At 59.9% G+C, this 25445-nt stretch overlaps 1 protein-coding gene across 1 annotated transcript; it reads right to left on the bottom strand.

Annotated features, from left to right (window-relative positions):
• Window positions 1-274: 274 nt before the first annotated feature.
• On the bottom strand, window positions 275-24992 carry HDAC6 (histone deacetylase 6; the record flags this gene model as incomplete). Its single annotated transcript, XM_074531155.1, is given in 14 exon segments — window positions 275-365; window positions 4214-4261; window positions 6606-6671; window positions 10290-10386; window positions 13019-13087; window positions 14175-14252; window positions 16532-16626; window positions 18495-18540; window positions 21345-21385; window positions 21488-21542; window positions 22656-22738; window positions 23315-23422; window positions 23851-23902; window positions 24919-24992. Coding segments are annotated over 13 exon segments (880 nt in total), but the record flags the coding sequence as incomplete, so codon positions are not given.
• Window positions 24993-25445: the final 453 nt, after the last annotated feature.

Genomic DNA, 25445 nt, shown 5'->3' with positions numbered 1-25445 from the left:
TATATCCCCTATACATCCCCTATATCCCCCATACCCCTTTACATGCCCTATACACCCCCTATATCCCCCATACCCCTATACCCCTATACATCCCCTATACATCCCCTATACCCCCCTATATCCCCTTTACATCCCCTATATCCCCTTTACATCCCCTATATCCTGCACACCCCTATATCCCCTGTACATCCCCTATTTCCCCCACACCCCCTATACACCCCCATACCCCCTCCACATTCCCCATACTCCCCCCGTACCCCCCTGTCCCCCGTACCTGCAGCAGCAGCAGCAGCCGCCCCCCGGCCAGGGCCGAGAGCAGGTGGGTGAGCAGGGGAGAACCCGGCTGGGGACACCCCCAGGGCACCCTGTGGGGTCAGGGACACTATAGAGACCCTATGGATACCCTATAGACACCCCAGGGCACCCTATAGGGGTCAGAGAGCCCATAGAGACCCTATGGATATCCTATAGACACCCCCAGGGCACCCTGTGGGGTCAGAGAGCCTATAGAGACACTATAGATACCCTATAGAGACCCTATAGACACCCCCAGGGCACCCTGTGGGGTCAGGGACACTATAGAGACCCTATGGATACCCTATAGACACCCCCAGGGCACTCTGTGGGGTCAGAGAGCCTATAGAGACACTATGGATACCCTATAGACACCCCCAGGGACACTATAGAGACCCTATGGATAACCCTATAGACACCCCCAGGGACACTATAGAGACCCTATGGATACCCTATAGACACCCCCAGGGCACGCTGTGGGGTCAGAGAGCCTATAGAGACCCTATGGATGCCCTATAGACACCCCCAGAGCACCCTGTGGGGTCAGAGAGCCTATAGAGACCCTACAGACACCCCCAGGGCACCCTATGGGGGTCAGAGAGCCTATAGAGACCCTACAGAAACCCCCAGGGCACCCTGTGGGGTCAGGGACACTATAGAGACACTATGGATACCCTATAGACACCCCCAGGGCACTCTGTGGGGTCAGGGACACTATAGAGACACTATGGATACCCTATAGACACCCCCAGGGCACCCTATAGGGGTCAGAGAGTCTATAGAGACACTATGGATACCCTATAGACACCCCCAGGGCACTCTGTGGGGTCAGGGACACTATAGAGACACTATGGATACCCTATAGAGACCCTACAGACACCCCCAGGGCACCCTATGGGGCCAGAGAGCCTATAGAGACCCTACAGAAACCCCCAGGGCACCCTGTGGGGTCAGAGAGCCTATAGAGACCCTACAGAAACCCCCAGGGCACCCTGTGGGGTCAGAGAGCCTATAGAGACCCTACAGAAACCCCCAGGGCACCCTGTGGGGTCAGAGAGCCTATAGAGACCCTACAGAAACCCCCAGGGCACCCTATGGGGGTCAGAGAGCCTATAGAGACCCTATAGGGACCCTACAGACACCCCCAGGGTGCCCTATGGGGACCAGAGAGCCTACAGGGACACTGTAGGGACTCCCAGGGCACCCTATAGAGGTCAGAGAGCCTATAGAGACACTGTAGGAACCCTATAAGGGACTCCCAGGGAGCCCTGTGGGGATCAGGGACCCTATAGGGATACTAGAGACACCCTATAGATACCCTACAGACACCCCCGGGGAGCCCTGTGGGGACCAGAGAGCCTATAGGGATACTAGAGATATCCTATAGATGCCCTACAGACACCCCCCAGGGAGCCCTGTGGGGACCAGAGAGCCTATAGGGACAGCAGAGATACCCTACAGATACCCTATAGGGACCCTAGGGCCCGTTATGGGGATCAGGGACCCCATAGAGACGCTATAGACACCCTATGGAGACACTCTAGGAACCCTATAGATGCCCTACAGATACCCCAAGGGTGATCAGAGATCCTATAGAGACACTGGAGGTGCCTGATTGGGACACCCAGGGAGCCCTATGGGGACACAGGAATTCTATAGAGACACTGTGGAGACCTTATAGATACCCTATGGGGACATGGGGACCCTATAGAGACACTATGGGGACCTTATAGATACCCTATGGGGACATGGGGACCCTATAGAGACACTATGGGGACCTTATAGATACCCTATGGGGACCTGGGGACCCTATAGAGACACTATAGGGACCTTATAGATACCCTATGGGGACATGGGGACCATATAGAGACACTATAGGGACCTTATAGATACCCTATGGGGACACAGGAATTCTATAGAGACACTGTGGGGACCTTATAGATACCCTATGGGACATGGGGACCCTATAGGGACCTTATAGATACCCTGTGGGGACATGGGGACCCTATAGGGGACCTTATAGATACCCTATGGGACATGGGGACCCTATAGGGACCTTATAGATACCCTGTGGGGACATGGGGACCCTATAGGGACCTTATAGATACCCTATGGGACATGGGGACCCTATAGGGACCTTATAGATACCCTGTGGGGACATGGGGACCCTATAGGGACCTTATAGATACCCTATGGGACATGGGGACCCTATAGAGACACTGTAGGGACCTTATAGATACTCTGTAAGGATATGGGGACACAGGAATTGTATAGAGACACTATAGGGACCTTATAGATACCCTATGGGGACATGAGGACCCTATAGAGACACTGTAGGGACCTTATAGATACCCTATGGGGACATGGGGACACAGAATTCTGTAGAGACAATATAGGGATCTTATAGATACCCTATGGGACATGGGGACCATATAGAGACTATAGGGACCTTATAGATACCCTATGGGACATGGGGGCCCTATAGGGACACTATAGACATCCTATAGAGACACTCTAGGAACCCTATAGATGCCCTACAGATACCCCAAGGGTGATCAGAGATCCTATAGAGACACTATAGGGAGCTTATAGATACCCTATGGGGACATGGGGACCCTATAGAGACACTGTAGGGACCCTATAGATACCCTATGGGACATGGGGACCCTACAGAGACACTGTGGGGAACTTATAGATACCCTATGGGACATGGGGACCCTATAGAGACACTATAGGGACCTTATAGATACCCTATGGGGACATGAGGACCCTATAGGGAGCTTATAGATACCCTATGGGGACGTGGGGACCCTATAGAGACACTGTGGGGACCCTTATAGATACCCTATGGGGACATGGGGACCCTATAGAGACACTATAGGGACCTTATAGATACCCTATGGGACATGGGGGCACAGGAATTCTATAGAGACACTATAGGGACCTTACAGATACCCTATGGGACATGGGGACCCTATAGAGACACTATAGGGACCTTATAGAATACTCTGTAAGGACATGGGGACCCTATAGAGACACTGTGGGGACCCTACAGAGACACTATAGGGACCCTACAGAGACCCCACCAACACCCCCAGGGCACCCTATGGGGGTCAGAGAGCCTATAGAGAGCCCATAGATACCCTATGGAGGCACCAGAGATCCCCTACAGACACCCCATAGAGACCCCCAAGGAGCCCTGAGGGATCACAGAGCCATGGGGACCCTATAGAGACCCCCAGGGCCCCCTATACAGAGATGTTATAGAGACCCAGAGACCCCTATAGAGACCCTATAGAGAAGCCAGAGACCTCCAGGGAGCCCTAAAGAGAGCAGAGACCCCATAGAGACCCCCAGGGAGCCCTGGGGATGGGGGGGTGAGGGACCCTATAGAGCCCCAAAACTCCCCATAGAGCCCTAAAGCCCCCAGACCTCCCCCAGTGCCCTTCAGACACCAGAGCACTCAGAGACCCCACAGAGATCCCACAGAGACCCCTCAGACCCCTCAGACCCCACAGAGACCCCTCAGACCCCTCAGACCCCACAGAGACCCCACAAACCCAGAGACCCCCATAGAGACCCCTCAGACCCCACAGAGACCCCTCAGACCCCACAGAGATCCCACAGAGACCCCACAGAGATCCCACAGAGACCCCACAGAGACCCCACAGAGATCCCACAGAGATCCCACAGAGACCCCACAGGGACCCCAGAGACCCCCCAGAGATTCCAGAGACCCCATAGAGACCCCTCAGACCCCACAGAGATCCCACAGAGATCCCACAGAGACCCCACAGAGATCCCACAGAGACCTCCCAGAGATTCCAGAGACTCCCCAGAGACCACAGAGACCCCACAGAGACCTCCCAGACCCCACAGAGCCCCCTCAGACCCCACAAACCCCCAGCCCCCCCTGTACCCCCAAATCCTCCAGCGAAGCCTCAACCAGGACGAGCTGGGGCTGGAACTGAGAGGACACCACAGGGTCAGGGCATGGGACCCCAAAACCAAACACAGACCCCAAAATCCCCACAGGGACCCCAAAGGCACAAAGGGATCCCAGAGCCATGGGGTCAGAGGGACAGGACCCCAAACCTCCCCACAAGGACCCCAAAGCCACACAAAAGGACCCCAAAACCCACCCACAGGGATCCCAAACCCAGAGAGACCCCAAACCCACACAGGGACCCCAAACCCAGAGAGACCCCAAACCCACACAGGGACCCCAAATCCCACAGGGACCCCAAACCCACAGAGAGACCCCAAACCCACCCACAGGGACCCCAAACCCACAGGGAGACCCCAAACCCACAGGGACCCCAAACCCACAGGGAGACCCCAAACCCACAGGGACCCCAAACCCACAGAGAGACCCCAAACCCACAGAGAGACCCCAAACCCACAGGGACCTCAAACCCACAGGGACCCCAAACCCACCCAAAGGGACCCCAAACCCACAGAGACCCCAAACCCACAGAGACCCCAAACCCCCACAGGGACCCCAAACCCACAGAGAGACCCAAAACCCACAGGGACCCCAAACCCACCCAAAGGGACCCAAAACCCACCCACAGGGATCCCAAACCCAGAGAGACCCCAAACCCCCACAGGGACCCCAAACCCACAGGGACCCCAAACCCCCTCAGGGACCCCAAAACCCCACAGGGACCCCAAACCCACACAGGGACCCCAAACCCACAGGGACCCCAAACCCACAGGGAGACCCCAAACCCACAGGGACCCCAAACCCACAGGGAGACCCCAAACCCACCCAAAGGGACCCCAAACCCACAGGGACCCCAAACCCACAGGGACCCCAAACCTACCCACAGGGACCCCAAAACCCACAGAGAGACCCCAAACCCACAGGGACCCCAAACCCACACAGGGACCCCAAATCCCCACAGGGACCCCCAAACCCACAGAGAGACCCCAAACCCACAGGAACCCCCAAACTCACAGGGACCCCAAACCCATCCAAAGGGACCCCAAAACCCACCCAAAGTGACCCAAAACCCACCCACAGGGATCCCAAACCCAGAGAGACCCAAACCCACACAGGGACCCCAAACCCACAGGGGCCCCAAATCCACAGAGAAACCCCAAACCCACACAGGGATCCCAAACCCCCACAGGGACCCCAAACCCACAGGGACCCCAAACCCACCCACAGGGACCCCAAATCCCCACAGGAACCCCAAATACCACAGGGACCCCAAACCCACAGAGAGAGACCCCAAACCCACAGGGACCCCAAACCTCCCCACAGGGACCCCAAAGCCACACAAAAGGACCCCAAACCCACACACAGGGACTCCAAAACCCCAAACCCATACAGGAACCCCAAACCCCCACAGGGACCCCAAACCCACAGAGAGACCCCAAACCCACCCAAAGGGACCCCAAAACCCCACAGGGACCCCAAACCCACAGAGAGACCCCAAACCCCCACAGGGACCCCAAACCCACAGGGACCCCAAACCCACAGAGAGACCCCAAACCCCCACAGGGACCCCAAACCCACAGGGACCCCAAACCCACAGAGAGACCCAAAACCCACAGGGACCCCAAATCCCCACAGGGATCCCAAACCCCCACAGAGAGACCCCAAACCCCCACAGGGACCCCAAACCCACAGAGACCCCAAACCCACACAGGGACCCCAAACCCACAGAGAGACCTCAAACCCACAGGGACCCCAAAACCCACAGAGAGACCCAAACCCCACAGGGACCCCAAACCCACAGGGACCCCAAACCCACAGAGAGAGACCCCAAACCCACAGGGACCCCAAATCCCCACAGGGACCCCAAACCCACAGAGAGACCCCAAACCCACAGGGACCCCAAACCCACAGAGAGACCCCAAACCCCCACAGGGACCCCAAACCCACAGGGACCCCAAACCCACCCAAAGGGACCCAAAACCCACCCACAGGGATCCCAAACCCAGAGAGACCCCAAACCCACACAAGGACCCCAAATCCCCACAGGGACCCCAAACCCACAGGGAGACCCCAAACCCACACAGGGACCCCAAAACCCACAGAGAGACCCCAAACCCCCACAGGGACCCCAAACCCACCCACAGGGACCCCAAACCCACAGAGAGACCCCAAACCCACAGAGAGACCCCAAACCCACCCAAAGGGACCCCAAACCCACAGGGACCCCAAATCCCCACAGGGACCCCAAACCCCCACAGAGAGACCCCAAACCCACAGAGGGACCCCAAACCCACAGGGACCCCAAACCCACAGGGACCCCAAATGCCCACAGTGACCCCAAACCCCCAAACCCCCCATGCCCCACCTGCAGGCCGATGGGCAGCAGGATGTTGAAGGCAGCAGCAGCGAAATCGCCATCGGTGACGGTGGCCTGGGGACAGCGGGGACACAGAGAGCCTGTGGGACCCTGTAGGGACCCTACAGAGCCTATGGGGACCCTATAGGGCCCTATAGAACCCTACAGAGCCCTATAGAACCCTACAGAGCCCTGCAGAGCCCCTGGGGACAGCAGGACCCTACAGAGCCTATGGGGACCCTATAGGGCCCTATGGAACCCTAGAGAGCCCCTAGGGACCCTATGGACCCCCAGGAACCCCATAAACCCCTACAGAACTGCTGAGGGCCCTAAAGAGCCCTGGAGAGCCCTGCAGGTAATTATCAATAGCCACCCACCCCATAGATTCCCCATAGATCCCCTATAGATGCCTTATATAACCCCTAGAGATCCCCTAGAGATCCCCCATACCTGTTCCCAGTGCAGCTCCACACTGAATCACTCTCCATCCCCTATGGATCCCGCACAGATCCCCCATAAATCCCCTATAAATCCCTTATTGATCCCATACCTGTTCCCAGTGCAGCTCCACACTGAATCACTCTCCATCCCCTATGGATCCCGCACAGATCCCCCATAAATCCCCTATAAATCCCTTATTGATCCCATACCTGTTCCCAGTGCAGCTCCACACTGAATCACTCTCCATCCCCTATGGACGCCCTATAGATCCCCCATAAATCCCCTATAAAACCCTTATTGATCCCATACCTGTTCCCATTGCAGCTCCACATTGAACCCCTCTCAATCCCCTATAGATCCTCTATCGATCACCTATAAATCCCCTATAAAACCCTTATTGATCCCATACCTGCTCCCATTGCACCTCCACACTGAACCCCTCTCCATCCCCCATAAATCCCCCATAAATCCCCTATAAATCCCTTATTGATCCCATACCTGTTCCCATTGCAGCTCCACATGGAATCACTCTCCATCCCCTATGGACCCCCTACAGATCCCCCATAAATCCCCTATAAAACCCTTATTGATCCCATACCTGTTCCCAGTGCAGCTCCACACTGAATCACTCTCCATCCCCTATAGATCCCTCACAGATCCCCCATAAATCCCCTATAAAACCCTTATTGATCCCATACCTGCTCCCATTGCAGCTCCACACTGAACCCCGCTCCATCCCCTATAAATCCCCCATAGATCCCCCATAAATCCCCTATATCCCCCACATTTACCTGTTCCCACTGCAGCTCCACACTGAACCCCTCTCCATCCCCCATAAATCCCCCATAAATCCCCTATAAAACCCTTATTGATCCCATACCTGCTCCCACTGCAGCTCCACACTGAACCCCGCTCCATCCCCTATGGACCCCCTATAGATCCCCCATAAATCCCCTATAAATCCCTTATTGATTCCAAACCTGTTCCCATTGCAGCTCCACACTGAACCCCTCTCCATCCCCTATAGATCCTCTATCGATCCCCTATAAATCCCTTATTGATCCCATACCTGTTCCCAGTGCAGCTCCACACTGAATCCCTCTCCATCCCCTATAGATCCCCCATAAATCCCCTATAAATCCCTTATTGATCCCATACCTGTTCCCAGTGCAGCTCCACAGTGAACCCCGCTCCATCCCCTACAGATCCCCTACAGATCCCCCACAAAGCCCCCATAAATCCCCTATATCCCCCACATTTACCTGTTCCCATTGCAGCTCCACACTGAACCCCTCTCCATCCCCCATAAATCCCCCATAAATCCCCTATAAATCCCTTATTGATCCCATACCTGTTCCCATGGCAGCTCCACACTGAACCCCGCTCCATCCCCTATGGACCCCCTATAGATCCTCCATAAATCCCCTATAAAACCCTTATTGATCCCATACCTGCTCCCATTGCAGCTCCACACTGAACCACTTTCCATCCCCTATAGATCCCCTATAAATCCCTTATTGATCCCATACCTGTTCCCATTGCAGCTCCACACTGAACCCCTCTCCCTCCCCTATGGATCCCCTACAGATCCCCTATAAATCCCTTATTGATCCCATACCTGCTCCCATTGCAGCCCCACACTGAACCCCGCTCCATCCCCTATGGACCCCCTATAGATCCCCCATAAATCCCCTATAAATCCCTTATTGATTCCAAACCTGTTCCCATTGCAGCTCCACACTGAACCCCTCTCCATCCCCTATAGATCCTCTATCGATCCCCTATAAATCCCTTATTGATCCCATACCTGTTCCCAGTGCAGCTCCACACTGAATCACTCTCCATCCCCTATGGACGCCCTATAGATCCCCCATAAATCCCCTATAAAACCCTTATTGATCCCATACCTGTTCCCATTGCAGCTCCACATTGAACCCCTCTCAATCCCCTATAGATCCTCTATCGATCACCTATAAATCCCCTATAAAACCCTTATTGATCCCATACCTGCTCCCATTGCACCTCCACACTGAACCCCTCTCCATCCCCTATAGATCCCCCATAAATCCCCAATAAAACCCCTATTGATCCCATACCTGTTCCCAGTGCAGCTCCACACTGAATCACTCTCCATCCCCTATAGATCCCTCACAGATCCCCCATAAATCCCCTATAAAACCCTTATTGATCCCATACCTGCTCCCATTGCAGCTCCACACTGAACCCCGCTCCATCCCCTATAAATCCCCCATAGATCCCCCATAAATCCCCTATATCCCCCACATTTACCTGTTCCCACTGCAGCTCCACACTGAACCCCTCTCCATCCCCCATAAATCCCCCATAAATCCCCTATAAAACCCTTATTGATCCCATACCTGCTCCCACTGCAGCTCCACACTGAACCCCGCTCCATCCCCTATGGACCCCCTATAGATCCCCCATAAATCCCCTATAAATCCCTTATTGATCCCATACCTGTTCCCATTGCAGCTCCACACTGAACCCCTCTCCATCCCCTATAGATCCTCTATCGATCCCCTATAAATCCCTTATTGATCCCATACCTGCTCCCAGTGCAGCTCCACACTGAATCCCTCTCCATCCCCTATAGATCCCCCATAAATCCCCTATAAATCCCTTATTGATCCCATACCTGTTCCCAGTGCAGCTCCACAGTGAACCCCGCTCCATCCCCTACAGATCCCCTACAGATCCCCCACAAAGCCCCCATAAATCCCCTATATCCCCCACATTTACCTGTTCCCATTGCAGCTCCACACTGAACCCCTCTCCATCCCCCATAAATCCCCCATAAATCCCCTATAAATCCCTTATTGATCCCATACCTGTTCCCATGGCAGCTCCACACTGAACCCCGCTCCATCCCCTATGGACCCCCTATAGATCCTCCATAAATCCCCTATAAAACCCTTATTGATCCCATACCTGCTCCCATTGCAGCTCCACACTGAACCACTTTCCATCCCCTATAGATCCCCCATAAATCCCTTATTGATCCCATACCTGTTCCCATTGCAGCTCCACACTGAACCCCTCTCCCTCCCCTATGGATCCCCTACAGATCCCCTATAAATCCCCTATAAATCCCTTATTGATCCCATACCTGCTCCCATTGCAGCCCCACACTGAACCCCGCTCCATCCCCTATGGATCCCCTATAGATCCCCCATAAATCCCCCACAGATCCCCCATAAATCCCCCATAAATCCCCTATATCCCCACATTTACCTGCTCCCATTGCAGTTCCACACTGAATCCCTCTCCAGGTCCATCCCCGGTGCTTGGGACGGAATCCCGACCCCGCTGGGCCCCGAAGTACAGAACACTGGGGAGAGACCAGTACGGACCAGTATGGACCAGTACGGACCAGTATGGAATGGTACAGACCAGCACAGACCAGTATGGACCAGTACGGACCAGCATGGAATGGTACAGACCAGTACGGACCAGCATGGAATGGTACAGACCAGTACGGACCAGTATGGAATGGCACAGACCGGTACAGACCAGTATGGAATGGTACAGACCAGTACGGACCAGTACGGACCAGTATGGAATGGTACAGACCGGTACAGACCAGTATGGACCAGAATGGGCCCATATAGGTCAGTATGGACCGGTACAGACCAGTACAGACCTGTATGGACCAGTACAGACCGGTACGGACCAGTATGGACCAGTATGGACTGGTATGGACCAGTATGGACTGGTACGGACCAATACGGACTAGTATAGACCAGTACAGACCAGTATAGACCAGCATGGACCAGCAGGGACCAGTACAGACCAGTACAGACCGGTATGAACCAGTACAGACTGGTATGGACCAGTACTGACCGGTTTGACCAATACAGACCAGTATAAACCAGTATGCACCAGTATAGACCAGGATGGATGGGTATGGACCAGTATGAACCACTACAGACCAGTATGGACTGGTGTGGACCAATACAGACCGGTATAGCCCAGTACGGACCAGTACGGAGCGGTGCGGACCAGTATGGACCAATATAGACCAGTATGGACCAGTACGGACCAGTACGGACCAGTATGGACCAGTATGGGCCAATATAGACCAGTATGGACCAGTACGGACCAGTATGGACCAGTATGGACCAATATAGACCAGTATGGACCAGTACGGACCAGTACGGACCAGTATGGACCAGTATGGACCAATATAGACCAGTACGAACCAGTACGGACCAGTATGGACCAGTATGGACCAATATGGACCAGTATGGGCCAGTATGGACCAGTAAGGACCAGTATGGACCAGTATGGACCAGTACCCCCAGTACAGAATGCTGGGGAAAGGGAGAGAGTGTGGGGGACAACCCAGTATGGACCAGTGCTCCCAGTATGTCCCCCCAGTGCTCCCAGTATGGCCCCAGTGCTCCCAGTATGGCTCCCAGTGCTCCCAGTATGGACCAGTGCTCCCAGTATGGCCCCAGTGCTCCCAGTATGGTTCCCAGTGCTCCCAGTATGGCTCCCAGTGCTCCCAGTATGGACCAGTGCTCCCAGTACAGCCCCAGGGCTCCCAGTATGGTTCCCAGTGCTCCCAGTATGGCCCCCCAGTGCTCCCAGTACGGCCCCCCAGTGCTCCCAGTATGGTTCCCAGTATGGCTCCCAGTACGGCCCCAGTGCTCCCAGTACGGCCCCAGTGCTCCCAGTATGGCCCCAGTGCTCCCAGTATGGCCCCAGTGCTCCCAGTACGGCCCCAGTGCTCCCAGTATGGCCCCCCAGTGCTCCCAGTATGGCTCCCAGTATCCCCAGTACGGCCCCAGTGCTCCCAGTATGGACCAGTGCTCCCAGTACAGCCCCAGTGCTCCCAGTATGGCCCCCCAGTGCTCCCAGTATGGCCCCCCAGTGCTCCCAGTACGGCCCCAGTGCTCCCAGTATGGCCCCAGTGCTCCCAGTACGGCCCCAGTGCTCCCAGTACGGCCCCAGTGCTCCCAGTATGGCCCCAGTGCTCCCAGTATGGTTCCCAGTACTCCCAGTATGGCCCCAGTGCTCCCAATACGGCCCCAGTGCTCCCAGTATGGCCCCAGTGCTCCCAGTATGGCCCCCCAGTGCTCCCAGTATGGCCCCAGTGCTCCCAGTATGGCCCCCCAGTGCTCCCAGTATGGCCCCAGTGCTCCCAGTATGGACCAGTGCTCCCAGTATGGCTCCCAGTGCTCCCAGTATGGCCCCCCAGTGCTCCCAGTATGGTTCCCAGTATGGCCCCAGTGCTCCCAGTACGGCCCCCCAGTGCTCCCAGTATGGCCCCAGTGCTCCCAGTACGGCCCCAGTGCTCCCAGTACGGCCCCAGTGCTCCCAGTATGGCCCCCCAGTGCTCCCAGTACGGCCCCAGTGCTCCCAGTATGGCCCCAGTGCTCCCAGTATGGCCCCAGTGCTCCCAGTATGGCTCCCAGTGCTCCCAGTATGGCCCCAGTGCTCCCAGTACGGCCCCAGTGCTCCCAGTACAGACCCAGTGTTCCCAGTATGGTTCCCAGTATCCCCAGTAGGGCCCCAGTGCTCCCAGTATGGCCCCAGTGCTCCCAGTACGGCCCCAGTGCTCCCAGTACAGACCCAGTGCTCCCAGTATGGCCCCAGTGCTCCCAGTATGGCTCCCAGTATGGCCCCCCAGTGCTCCCAGTACGGCCCCCGTGCTCCCAGTACGGCCCCAGTGCTCCCAGTATGGCTCCCAGTGCTCCCAGTACGGCCCCAGTGCTCCCAGTATGGCTCCCAGTGCTCCCAGTATGGCTCCCAGTGCTCCCAGTATGGTTCCCAGTATGGCCCCCCAGTGCTCCCAGTACGGCCCCAGTGCTCCCAGTATGGTTCCCAATGCTCCCAGTACGGCCCCAGTGCTCCCAGTATGGTTCCCAATGCTCCCAGTATGGCCCCAGTGCTCCCAGTATGGCCCCCCAGTGTTCCCAGTACGGCCCCAGTATGGCCCCAGTATCCCCAGTACCCACCTGGGGTCCTCCTGGAAGATCCGGGCCAGGCTCCGCCCGGGCCGGGGGCTCCAGTCCACGATCAGAACCCTGGGGGGGGCAGGGCTGGGACCCCAAATACCCCAGGGACCCCAAAAACACCCCCAAAACACCCAAAACACCCCAAGTCCCCCCAGACACCCCAAAATCACTCAAATACCCCCCAAAACACCCCCAAACCACCCCAGAAAAGCCCCAGAATGTCAGGGGGCGCTGGGACCCCCCCATTGGTGCCCCCCTGTTGGTGCCCTCCCCTCATTGCTGCCCCCCCAAGTTTTGCCCCCCCCCCGTTGTTGCCCTCCCATTGCTGCTCCTCCCCCCTGTGGTGATGTCCCCCCTGGTTTTGCCCCCTCCCCCAGTTGTTGCCCCTCCCCCCCCGTTGTTGCCCCCCATTGTTGCCCCCCCCAGTGTTGTTGCCCCCCGTTATTGCCCCCCCCCGTTGTTGCCCCCCCCGTTGTTGCCCCCCACAGTGTTGTTGCCCCCCACAGTGTTGTTGCCCCCCCCGTTGTTGCCCCTCCCCCCCGTTGTTGCCCCCCCAGTGTTGTTGCCCCCCCATGTTGTTGCCCCCCCCCGTGTTACTGCCCCCCGTTGTTGCCCCCCCAGTGTTGTTGCCCCCCCCAGTGTTGTTGCCCCCCCCAGTGTTGTTGCCCCCCACAGTGTTGTTGCCCCCCCAGTGTTGTTGCCCCCCCCAGTGTTGTTGCCCCCCCAGTGTTGTTGCCCCCCACAGTGTTGTTGCCCCTCCCCCCCGTTGTTGCCCCCCGTTGTTGCCCCCTGTTGTTGCCCCCCCCAGTGTTGTTGCCCCCCGTTGTTGCCCCCCCCATTGTTGCCCCCCCCCAGTGTTGTTGCCCCCCGTTGTTGCCCCCCCCCGTTGTTGCCCCCCCCAGTGTTGTTGCCCCCCACAGTGTTGTTGCCCCCCCCCAGTGTTGTTGCCCCCCACAGTGTTGTTGCCCCCCCCAGTGTTGTTGCCCCCCGTTGTTGCCCCCCCAGTGTTGTTGCCCCTCCCCCCCGTTGTTGCCCCCCCCAGTGTTGTTGCCCCCCCCGTTGTTGCCCCTCCCCCCCGTTGTTGCCCCCCCCCAGTGTTGTTACCCCCCGTTGTTGCCCCCCGTTGTTGCCCCGCCCCCGTTGTTGCCCCCCTCACCGCTGCACCCCGAGCTGTTTCTGCGCCACCCGGGCAGCCACGGCCGCGGGCTGGGGGGGGTCCTGGGGGTCCTGGGGGCTGCAAGAACACAGGAGAGACCCTGAGGGTCCGTGGGGATCCACGGGGAACCCACAGACCCCTATGGAACCCACAGACCCCTATGGAACCCACAGACCCCCACAGAAACCCACAGACCCCTATGGAACCCTATGGAACCCCACAGATCCCTATGGAACCCTATGGAACCCTATGGAACCCCACAGAGCCCTGTGCATCCATGGGGAACCCCACAGACCCCTATGGAACACACAGACCCCCCCAGAAACCCACACACCCCCACAGATCCCTATGGAACCCTATAGACCCCTGCAGCACCTCACAGACCCCTATGGAACCCCACAGACCCCTATGGAACCCCATAGACCCCCATGGAACCCCACAGACCCCTATGGAATCCCATAGACCCCTATAGAACCCCACAGAAACCCACAGACCCCTATGGAACCCTATAGAACCCTATGGAACCCCACAGACCCCTAGGGAACCCTATGGAACCCCATAGAGTCCTGTGCATCCATAGGGAACCCCACAGACCCCTATAGAACCCCACAGACCCCCATGGAACCCTATAGAAACCCACAAATCCCTATGGAATCCCACAGACCCCCCCAGAAACCCACACACCCCTACAGAACCCTACAGAACCCACAGACCCCCACACACCCCTATGGAACCCTATGGAACCCCACAGACCCCTATAGAGCCCTATACAACCCCACAGACCCCTATGGAACCCTATAGAACCCCACAGACCCCTATGAAACCCCACAGAAACCCACAAGTCCCTATGGAACCCCACAGACCCCTGTGGATCTATATGGAGCCCCACAGACCCCATAGGGTCCCCCCACCCTCAAACCCCCCCCCTTTACTGCTCCCCCCCACACCCCCTTTTCCCCCTCTGTGCCCCCTTTCTGCCCCATACTCTCTTTTTGCCCCCCTGTACCCCATTTTCCCCCTGCCACATTTTTGCCCCCCCATACGCCGTTTTTGCCCCCCCGTACCCCGTTATTCCCCCCTGTACCCCATTTCCTGCCTGTACCCCATTTCCCCCCTGCACCCCGGTTTTACCCCCTCGTACCCCGTTTTTGCCCCCCCGTACCCCGTTATTCCCCCCTGTACCCCATTTCCTCCCTGTACCCCAGTTTTACCCCTCGTACCCTGTTTTTGCCCCCCATACCCCATTTCCCACTCCACACCTGACCAGGGCCACCCCGTACCCCGTTTCTGCCCCCCGTACCCCGTTTCTGCCCCCATCCCCATTTGGCGCCCCCACACCCACTCTGAGCCCCCCATAACCCTTTTTTCCCCACCCCGTACCCCATTTTTCCCCCCGTACCCCATTATTCCCCCTGTACCTGATCAGGGCAGCTCCGTACCCCATTTCCCCCCCCGTATCCGGTTTTTGCCCCCTGTATCCCCTTTTTGCCCCACCCCCCGTACCCCATTTTCACCCTGCACCCCATTTTTACCTGATCAGGGCCCCCCTGTACCCCGTTTTTATCCCCTCATACCCCATTATTCCCCCCCGTACCCCATTTTTACCTGATCAGCGCCACCCCGTACCCCACTGTACCCCGTTATTCCCCCCGTACCCCACTTTTGCCCCCCCGTACCCCGTTTTTATCCCCCCGTACCCCATTTTTGCCCCCCGTACCCCATTTTTGCCCCCCCGTACCCCATTTTTACCTGATCAGCGCCACCCCGTACCCCACTGTACCCCGTTATTCCCCCGTACCCCATTTTACTCCCCCCTGTACCCCGTTTTTATCCCCCCGTGCCCCATTTTTGCCCCCCCGTACCCCGTTATCCCCCCGTACCCCGTTAGTACCTTATCAGTGCCACCCCGTACCCCATTGTACCCCATTTTTATCCCCCTGTACCCCGTTATTGCCCCGTACCCCGTTTTTCCCCCCCGTACCCCATTGTACCCGATCAGAGCCACCCCGTACCCCATTGTACCCCGTTATTCCCCCCGTACCCCGTTATTCCCCCCCGTACCCCGTTTTTGCCCCCCCGTACCCCATTGTAACCCCGTTATTCCCCCCCGTACCCCATTTTTATTCCCCCCCGTACCCCATTTTTATTCCCCCCGTACCCCATTTTTGCCCCCTGTACCCCGTTATTTCCCCCCCGTACCCCGTTATTCCCCCGTACCCCGTTATTCCCCCGTACCTGATCAGCGCCACCCCGTACCCCATTGCACCCCGTTATCCCCCCGTACCCCGTTATTCCCCCCCATACCCCGTTTTTATTCCCCCCGTACCCCGTTTTTGCCCCCCGTTATTCCCCCGTACCTGATCAGCGCCACCCCGTTGCGCAGGGCCCCCCCCAGCAGCGGCTCCAGCAGCGCCAGCGCCGCCCCCACGGCCCCGCGGGGACCCCGCACACCCTGGGGGACCCCAAAATCAGCCTGGGGCATCCCAAACCGGGGGGGACCCCAAAATCAGCCTGGGGCATCCCAAATCGGGGGGGGACCCCAAAATCAGCCTGGGGCACCCCCAAATCGGGGGGGGACCCCAAAATCAGCCGGGGGCACCCCCAAATCGGGGGGGGACCCCAAAATCAGCCTGGGGCACCCCGAAACCGGGGGGGGACCCCAAAGTCAGCCTGGGGCACCCCGACATCGGGGGGGACCCCAAAATCAGCCTGGGGGCACCCCCAAACCGGGGGGGACCCCAAAATCAGCCTGGGGGCACCCCCAAATCGGGGGGGACCCCAAAATCAGCCTGGGGCACCCCCAAATCCGGGGGGGACCCCAAAATCAGCCTGGGGCACCCCCAAATCGGGGGGGACCCCACAATCAGCCGGGGCACCCCGAAACCGGGGGGCACCCCAAAATCAGCCTGGGGTACCCCGAAATAGGGGGGGGACCCCAAAATCAGCCTGGGGGCACCCCCAAACCGGGGGGGGGGCCCAAAATCAGCCTGGGGCACCCCGACATCGGGGGGACCCCAAAATCAGCCTGGGGGTACCCCGAAATCGGGGGGGACCCCAAAATCAGCCTGGGGCACCCCGACATCGGGGGGGGCCCCAAAATCAGCCTGGGGCACCCCCCAAATCGGGGGGGATCCCAAAATCAGTCTGGGGCACCCCGACATCGGGGGGGACCCCAAAATCAGGGGGGGAAGCCGAGACCCCCTGGGACACCCCAAAATCAGGCTGGGAGCACCCCGAAATCGGGGGGGACCCCAAAATCAGCCTGGGGCACCCCCAAATCGGGGGGGACCCCAAAATCAGGGGGGGAAGCCGAAATCGGGAGGGGACCCCAAAATCAGTCTGGGGGCACCCTGAAATCAGGGGGGACCCCAAAATCAGCCTGGGGGCATCCCGAAACCGGGGGGACCCCAAAATCAGCCTGGGTGGGGGCACCCCAAAATCTAGGGGGGACCCCAAAATCAGCCTGGGGCACCCCCAAATCGGGGGGGACCCCAAAATCAGCCTGGGGCACCCCAAATCGGGGGGGACCCCAAAGTCAGGGGGGGAACCCGAGACCCCATGGGACACCCCAAAATCAGGCTGGGAGCACCCCGAAATCGGGGGGGACCCCAAAATCAGGGGGGAAGCCAAAATCCGGAGGGGAACCCCGAAATGAGGGGGGGGAACCCGAGACCCCCTGGGACACCCCAAAATCAGGGGGGGGCACCTTAAAATCAGGGGGAGAACCCCGAAATCAGAGGGGACCCCAAAATCAGGGGAGAAACACAAAATCAAAGGGGAACCCCAAAATCGGCGGGGTGCTCCGGAATCAGGGGGAGCACCCCAAAATCAGAGGGACCCCAAGCCTCCCGGGAAACCCCGAAATCAGGGGGGGCCCCGAGAAGGGAGGGGACCCCCAAAACCCCCGGGGGAGACCCCAAAACCTCAGAGGAGAATGCAGAGGATGGGGAGACCCCAAACTCCTCAGGGACACCCCAAAACCCCATGGGAGGGACCCAGAATCGGGGGAGACACCCCAAAACCCCACAGTAGGACCCCAAAACTCCCATGGGAGGGACCTACAATTGGGGGTACCCCAAAACCCCCATGGAGGGACCCCCAAAATCTTGGTGAGAACCTAAACCTGCCCAGGGATTGCCCAGGTGTTCGGGGGGACCCCAAAACCCCACAAAGACACCCCAAACCCCTCCCTGAGGGTCCCTGGTGGATGGGAAGGGACCCCCAAAACCCTCCCGGGGGTCTCAGGGATTTGGGGACCCCCCCGGGGGTCTCAGGGATTTGGGGACCCCCCCCCCGACCCTGCCATTGGGGGGCGCTCACCGGGCCGGGGCTCTCGGGGGGCTCCAGCTTCGCCACGAACGAGGGGCTGGGGGACCCCAGACCCACCCTGAGGGGCCGCCCTGGGGTGCCCAGAGCCCCCCCAAATCCTGGGGGACCCCCGGGGCTCCCCAGAATCCCCACAGGGACCCCCAAACCCCACACAGAGCCCCCCAAACCCCACAGGGCCCCCCAAACCCCACAGGAACCCCCAAACCCCACAGGGCCCCCCAAACCCCACAGGAACCCCCAAACCCCACAGGGACCCCCCAAACCCCACAGGGCCCCCCAAACCCCACAGGGCCCCCCAAACCCCACAGGGACCCCCAAACCCCACACAGAGCCCCCCAAACCCCACAGGGACCCCCAAACCCCACAGGGCCCCCTAAACCCCACAGGGCCCCCCAAACCCTTCAAGGACCCCCAAACCCCACAGAGACCCCCAAACCCCACAGGAACCCCCAAACCCCACAGGGACCCCCCAAACCCCACAGGAACCCCCAAACCCCACACAGGGACCCCCAAACCCCACACAGGGACCCCCAAACCCCACAGGGACCCCCAAACCCCACACAGGGACCCCCAAACCCCACACAGGGACCCCCAAACCCCACAGGGACCCCCAAAACCCCACACAGAGCCCCCCAAACCCCACAGGAACCCCCAAACCCCACAGAGCCCCCCAAACCCCACAGGAACCCCCAAACCCCACAGAGCCCCCCAAACCCCACACAGGGACCCCCAAACCCCACAGGAGCCCCCCAAATCCCACAGGGACCCCCCAAACCCCACACAGAGCCCCCCAAACCCCACAGGGACCCCCCAAACCCCACAGGGACCCCCCAAACCCCACAGGGACCCCCAAACCCCACACAGGGACCCCCAAACCCCACAGGAGCCCCCCAAACCCCACAGGGACCCCCAAACCCCACACAGGGACCCCCAAACCCCACACAGAGCCCCCCAAACCCCACAGGGCCCCCCAACCCCACAGGGACCCCCCAAACCCCACACAGAGCCCCCCAAACCCCACAGGGACCCCCCAAACCCCACAGGAGCCCCCCAAACCACACAGAGCCCCCCAAACCCCACACAGAGCCCCTCAAATCCCACAGGGACCCCCAAACCCCACAGGAACCCCCCAAACCCCACAGGGCCCCCCAAACCCCACACAGGAACCCCCCAAACCCCACAGGAACCCCCAAACCCCACAGGGACCCCCCAAACCCCACAGGGCCCCCCAAACCCCACAGGAACCCCCAAACCCCACACAGAGCCCCCCAAACCCCACAGGAACCCCCCAAACCCCACAGGGACCCCCCAAACCCCACAGGAACCCCCCAAACCCCACAGGGACCCCCAAACCCCACAGGAGCCCCCCAAGCCCTTCAGGGACCCCCCAAACCCCACAGGGACCCCCAAACCCCACAGAGCCCCCCAAACCCCACACAGGGACCCCCAAACCCCACAGGGACCCCCAAACCCCACAGGGCCCCCCAAACCCTACACAGGGACCCCCAAACCCCACAGGAACCCCCAAACCCCACAGGGACCCCCCAAACCCCACAGGAACCCCCCAAAACCTCCCAGACACCCCCCTGCCCCACATATCCCCCCCAAAATCCCCCAGGCCCCTCAGTGCACCCCCAAATCACCCCAAGCCCCCTCAAACTTCCCCCAGACCCCCCAAAATCCCCCCAAATCACTCCGAGCCCCCTTAAATCTCCCCAGATCTCCCAAATTCCTCACAAATCCTTTAGAGCCCCCCCTCAAATCTCCCCGAAATCCCCCCAAATTCCTCAAATCCCCCCCAAATCTCCTCTCAAACTTCCCCCAGCTCCCCCAAATCCCCCCAGACCCCCTGAAAACTCCCCAAAATTCTCCAAACCCCTCAGAGCTCCCCCAAATCCTCTCAAACTTCCCCCAGCTCCCCCAAATCCCACAAATTCACCCCAAACACCCCTGGACCCCCCTGAAAACCCCCCAAAATCCTCCAACCCCCTCAGAGCTCCCCCAATTCGCCCCCAAATCCCTTGGACCCCCCCTCAATTGCCCCCCAAATCCCCCCATCCCCCAAATTCCACCCAAATCCCCCCCAAATGCCCCAAATCCCCCCCAAATCCCCCCAGCTCCCCCAAATCTCAATCCCCCCCAAAACCCCCCAGACCCCCTGCAATCCCCCCAAATCCCTTAGACCCCCCTCAAATCCCCCCCAAATTCCCCCAAATCCCCCTCAAATCCCCCCAAATCCCCCAAACCCTGCTAAATTCCCCCCCAAATTCCCCCAAATCCCCTCAAACCTCCCCAAATTTCCCCAAATCACCTCCAAACCCCTCAACCCCCCAAATTTCCCCAAATCCCCCCAAATCTCCTCTCAAACTTCCTCCAAATCCCCTTAAATCCCCCCAAACCTCCCCAAAATTTCCCCAAATCCCCCTCAAACCCCCCCAAATTTCCCCAAACCCCTCAACCCCCCAATTTCCCCAAATCTCCTCTCAAACCTCCCCCAAATCCCCTTAAATCCCCCCAAATCTCCTTGAAATTTCCCCAAACCCCCCCCCAAATTCCCTCTCAAACCTCCTCGAATCACCCCCAAATCTCCTCTCAAACCTCCCCCAAATCCCCTTAAATCCCCCCAAACCTCCCCAAAATTTCCCCAAATCCCCTCCCCAAATTCCCTCTCAAACCTCCTCAAATCACCACCAAATCCCCTCAAATCCCCCCCAGTTGCCCCCAAATGCCCCCAAATCCTTCAGAGACCCCCAAAATCCTCCCAAATCCCTCAGAGACCCCTCAGACCCCCCCCAAATCCCTCAGAGCCCCCCAAATCCCCCCTGCACCCCCAGTCCCCACCTGTGCACCAGCAGCAGCTCCTCATCGCTGGCCGGGCGGCACTGGGGGCAATGGGGGCGTCAGGGGGGTCCCCGAAATCCCGGGGGGTCCCCGAAACCCGCAGGGACCCCAAAAAGGGGAGGGGACCCCGACTTGGGGCTCACCTGGACGGGGACGCAGCGCTGGAACAGCTCCTGCAGGGCCGGACCCCCGGGGGGGCTGCGGGACCCCAAAGTCAGGGGGGACCCCAAAAACACCCCGGGGACCCCAAAATACCCCGGGGACCCCAAAAACACCCCAGGGACCCCAAAAACCGCTCCAGGGACCCCAGAAACACCCCGGGGACCCCAAAACATCCCGGGGACCCCAAAATATCCCAGGGTCAGGGGGGACCCCAAAAACACCCCGGGGACCCCAAAATAATCCAGGGAACCCAAAAACACCCCGGGGACCCCAAAAACCGCCCCAGGACCCCAAAAACACCCCAGGGTCAGGTGGGACCCCAAAAAACCCCCAGGGACCCCAAAATCCCCAGGGGGACACCAGAGATCAGGGGGGAACCCCAAAAACTCTGGGGTGACCCCAAAGGTCAGGGAGGTCCCCTAAAATCCCCCCCCACACACACCCCAAAGGTCAGGGGGCCCCAAAAACCCCCGGAGGCCCCAAAGGGGATTTGGAAGATTTGGGATATTTGAGGGATTTGGGGGCTCTGGGTGATTTGGGGGGAATTTGGAGGATTTTGGGGGATTTGATGGAATTTGGAGCATTTGGGGCTCTGGAGGATTTGAGGGATTTGGGGGCTCTGGGTGATTTGGGGTGGATTTGGGTGGGAATTTCAGGGGATTTGGGTCTCCAAATTTGGGGGGATTTGGGGGATATGGGGACTCTAGGGGATTTTGGGGGGATTTGGGGGGGGGGGGGCTCCAGGGCATTTGGGGTGGATTTGGAAGATTTGGGGGCTGCAGGGAATTTGGGGGGGATTTGGGGCATTTATGGGGGCTCTGGGTGATTAAGGGGGGATTTGGGGGATTTGGGTGATTTGGTGGAATTTGGGGCATTTGGGGCTCTGGAGGATTTGAGGGATTTTTGGGGGCTCCAGGGATCTCGGGGGGATTTGGAAGATTTGGGGGCTGCAGGGAATTTGGGGGGGATTTGGGGCATTTATGGGGGCTCTGGGAGATTTGGGGGAGATTTGGGAGATTTGAGTAGGAACTGGGGGGATTTGGGGGCTCCAGAGGGATTTAGGGGGGCGCTCTGGAGGGGATTTTGGGGGTATCTGGGGGACTCAGGGGATATTTGGGGTGAATTTGAGGTGTTTTGGGGTCTCCGTACCGTCCGTCCCCGTGCCCGTCGCCGTGCCCTCCATCTCTGACCAGCCCGGTCCCGGTGGGAGCCGCGGCCTCGGCCCCCAAATCCTGACGGGGATTGGGGGGAAATCGGGGTCTGGGGGGGTCCTGGGACACCCCAACACCCCCCCAGGAGCCCCCCACATTACAGGGGCACCCCCTGGTCCCAATCCATGACCCCACAAACCAGGGGGGACCCCCCAAAGGGTTCCCTGGGCCTGCACCAAAAGGGGCCAAAATTTGGGGTACCCCAGCCCCCCCACAACGGCCCCAATATTGGGAGCACCCCACCCAGAGCCCCCCAAAACCCATTTTTGGGGTCCCCCCCCATGTCCCAGGACCCTCCCAAGACCTCCATTTTTGGGGTCCCCCCGCCCCATTACCAGCTGCAGTAACTTCAGCCCCCCCAATGTCCCAGACCCCCCCAAATCCCGAATTTTTGGGGTTCCCCAACCGTTACCATCTGAAGCATCCCCTCCCTCAGTTCCCAACGTCGTCCCAGGACCCCCTAAAACCCCAAATCCCCCATTTTCGGGGTCGCCCCTCCCCCCGCCGTTACCAGCTGCTGTAGCTCCGCCCCCAGCCCCCCCATGTCCCGACCCCCCCCCCCCATTTTTGGGGTGCCCCGACCCCCCCCCCCGTTACCAGCTGCTGTAGCTCCGCCTCCAGCCCCGCCCTCCGGCCCCGCGCGCGCCCGCGCCGGCGCGCCTGGAACAGCGCCCCCTGCTGGGGGAGCCGCCGCCCCGCGCGGCCCTGGGCGGAGCCTCCGTCAGACACGCCCACCCCGGGCCACGCCCACACAGACAACACTCACAAACCACGCCCACTTCGAGACCTCACCCGTTTAAACCCCGCCCATTACAAAGCCACACCCATTTTAACTCCACCCATTCCAAAACCACACCCATTAAAACCCCGCCCCTGGGACACTCCGGCACAATTGGGGGTGGAGCCCAGAAGACCCCGCCCAATAAAGCCACGCCCACTTCGTGCAGACCACGCCCACCACGTGTCAGCCACATGGCGCCTGGAGGTTTGGGCGTGTCAGCGATGCCCCGCCCACTTGAAGCCACGCCCCCTCCGCACGCGGACCCCGCTCCATTTCGGGGCGCGGGGTCTCCGGCCACGCCCCGTGAGGTCCCGCCCCCTACCCCGCCCTGTTCTGGCCCCGCCCCTCTCACCATGGCAGCCGGGGGGGCTCTAGCGGCGCGCGGGGGGGGGCATCGCGGGGGCCTGGGGGGGGACACGGGTTAGGGACAATGGGGGACAATGGGGGGGACACGGGTTAGGGACAATGGGGGACAATGGGGGGAAAATGGGGGGGGACACGGGGCAGGGACAATGGGGGACAATGGGGGGGACACGGGTTAGGGACAATGGGGGACAATGGGGGGAACACGGGGCAGGGACAATGGGGGACAATGGGGGGGGACACGGGGCAGGGACAATGGGGGACAATGGGGGGAAAATGGGGGGGGACACGGGGCAGGGACAATGGGGGACAATGAGGGGGACACGGGGCAGGGGGCAATGGGGGACAATGGGGGGAAAATGGGGGGGACACGGGTTAGGGACAACGGGGGACAATGGGGGGGGACACGGGGCAGGGACAATGGGGGACAATAGGGGAGAGACAGGGCAGGGGACAATGGGGAACAATGGGGGGGACAGGGATGAGGGACAGCGGAGGGGAGACAGGGTCGGGGATACCGCGGGGACAGGGTGGGATACCGGGAGAATACGAGTTAGGGGACAATGGGGGGAAAATGGAGGGGACAGTGGGGGGGACACCTGGGGGACACCGGTTAGGGGACAGTTGGGGACACCGGGGGACAGCGGCGGAGGGGACACGGGGAAGGGGCGTGACAGCGGGAGCCTGGGATGGACACGGGTTCGGGGACAGCGGGGCACAGCGCGGGGGACACCGTGCGGGGACTGGGAGGGACAGAACGGGACCGCAGGGGGAAACCGGGTGGACACGGGGCGGGACACCGGGGGACACCGGGACGGAGCGGGGGCGGGCCCGGGACAGCGAGGGCGGGGCGGGCGGGAAACAAACGGGACCGGAGGGCGGGGCAGGGACGGGGCCGGGGCTGCACGGGCCGGGGAGGGTCCGGGGGTCCTGAGGGGCTCCGGGGGTACCGGGGGGTCCCGGGAGGGCTCCGGGGGGATTCGGGGGTCCCCGCGGGTTTCGGGGGTCCCGGGGCGGTTCGGGAGTCCCGGGCGGGGCCGGAGCCGCCCTCACTCACCTGCAGCCCCGCGCGACGCTGGCGCGAGGCGCGCCGTGATGACGCCAAGGCGGGGCGGGGCACGAGCGAGAGTAAGGGGCGGGGCCATAAGGGCGTGGCTTAGTTACGCCTGGGGCGGGACATCGCGATCAATGGGCGGGGCTTAATGGGGCGGGGCTTCGTGAGAGGCGTGGTCCAATGAGGGGCGCAGTCCAATGTGGGGCGGGGCCGCCGCTTTACGGTCCGCCATGCTGGCTGTGCTCATGGGGGTCGCCTTATTGGCTGTGCTTATGGAGGCCGCCATATTGGCTGTGCTCGAGGGGGCCGCCATATTGGCTGTGCTCATGGGAACTGCCGTATTGGCTGTGCTCATGGAGGCCGCCATGTTGGTTGCGCTCGCAGTGTCGGCATATTGGCGGTGCTAGTGGGGGTCGCCATATTGTCTGTGCTCATGGGAACTGCCGTATTGGCTGTGCTTATGGAGGCCGCCATATTGGCTGTGCTCAAGGAGGCCGCCATATTGGCTGTGCTCGAGGGGGCCGCCATAT

The sequence above is a fragment of the Zonotrichia albicollis genome, chromosome 34 (genome assembly GCF_047830755.1).
Source record: "Zonotrichia albicollis isolate bZonAlb1 chromosome 34, bZonAlb1.hap1, whole genome shotgun sequence".
Lineage (NCBI taxonomy): Eukaryota > Metazoa > Chordata > Aves > Passeriformes > Passerellidae > Zonotrichia > Zonotrichia albicollis.
This window is presented reverse-complemented; position numbering and strand designations above follow the sequence as displayed.